Source organism: Plasmopara halstedii (genome assembly GCF_900000015.1).
Source record: "Plasmopara halstedii genome assembly, contig: Scaffold_650, whole genome shotgun sequence".
NCBI lineage: Eukaryota > Oomycota > Peronosporomycetes > Peronosporales > Peronosporaceae > Plasmopara > Plasmopara halstedii.
This window is the reverse complement of record NW_020187567.1, coordinates 910426-911427: the sequence shown is the minus strand read 5'-3', so window position 1 is coordinate 911427 and position 1002 is coordinate 910426. Positions and strand designations below refer to the sequence as shown.

At 43.7% G+C, this 1002-nt stretch overlaps 1 protein-coding gene across 1 annotated transcript; it reads right to left on the bottom strand.

Moving 5' to 3' along the window:
- Positions 1-317: 317 nt before the first annotated feature.
- Positions 318-771, bottom strand: PHALS_12822 (uncharacterized protein; the record flags this gene model as incomplete). Its single annotated transcript, XM_024728450.1, has 2 exons — positions 318-654; positions 716-771. The coding sequence occupies 2 exons, from the start codon at positions 769-771 to the stop codon at positions 318-320; spliced, it is 393 nt and encodes a 130-aa protein (XP_024578926.1).
- Positions 772-1002: the final 231 nt, after the last annotated feature.

Sequence of the window (1002 nt, the reverse complement as noted above, 5' to 3'; positions counted from 1 at the left end):
TTCAACTAGCCACTCAGTGGCCAGCCTGGCACGTGCTAGGCTGGAGCAACAACATGTTGCGCTCCACGTTGTAGTTCGAATTCAACTTCAACTATACGCTTTCGTTTATATTCAAAATTGTATGAAGAACGGTTCGTATCACGGCCCGGTTAAAGTTAACTGTTATCGGTGCCTGACCTCTTGAACTGTCAAGATTCTTTACAAGTATGTTCAAGAATCTTCAATACTTAGTTTAAGAGCTAAGAACTGGACTAGCTAGCAACATGGTATTTAGTGAACCAGGATTCTTAGACCTCTAACCATTTCAATCTCACTTTTCAATTTACCTTCTTCGGAGTACGTCTACTCCTCAAGCCTCGCCTTGGGTTCCCTGCTAAACCCTCGCATCCCTTTAAGACCTTCGCTTCACGACTCTTCGAGCTTCCCGTTGGAATCTTAGCTCTAGTCCTTTCTTCCTCTGCTCTGCTCCGTGACGTCTCGCTAGTCGAGCGTAACATGGATACACTCCCATACACCGGTTGAACATATTCAAAAGAGAGTGCTAAGAGGTTCTTGCTCCAGATAAGTTCACCGTATTGATTATTGTTTGTGCACCGGCTTAACGTTTCCCGACCATCAATAGTTACTAGCGCTACTGCATCAATCGTTCGGAAGCTGTATTAATTCGGCAAATTTGAGCGTGCACACATTGTCACGATCTATCAGCTCCGTTTACTGCAAATTGATGTGCTCGTTTTTGACGATTTGATCTTGTACATCTTGTGAATTCATGGCTAGTCGCGCTTCAGGTTGCTCGTCTCAAAAATTTCTGCTAGTTTATCATTAAGTACCGCAGCCGCTTGTGTAAGTTACCGAAGTCACACTTCAGCATTTTGAAAATCGTGGTGCTTGATTCAAAAGCTTGGAAATATTATCATGATTCGCAAGGTCACGCGTTAAGTCTTCACGGTCATCGTGAAGCTCTCACCACGTCTTCCATTCTAATCGTGCAAAGTAAAAACC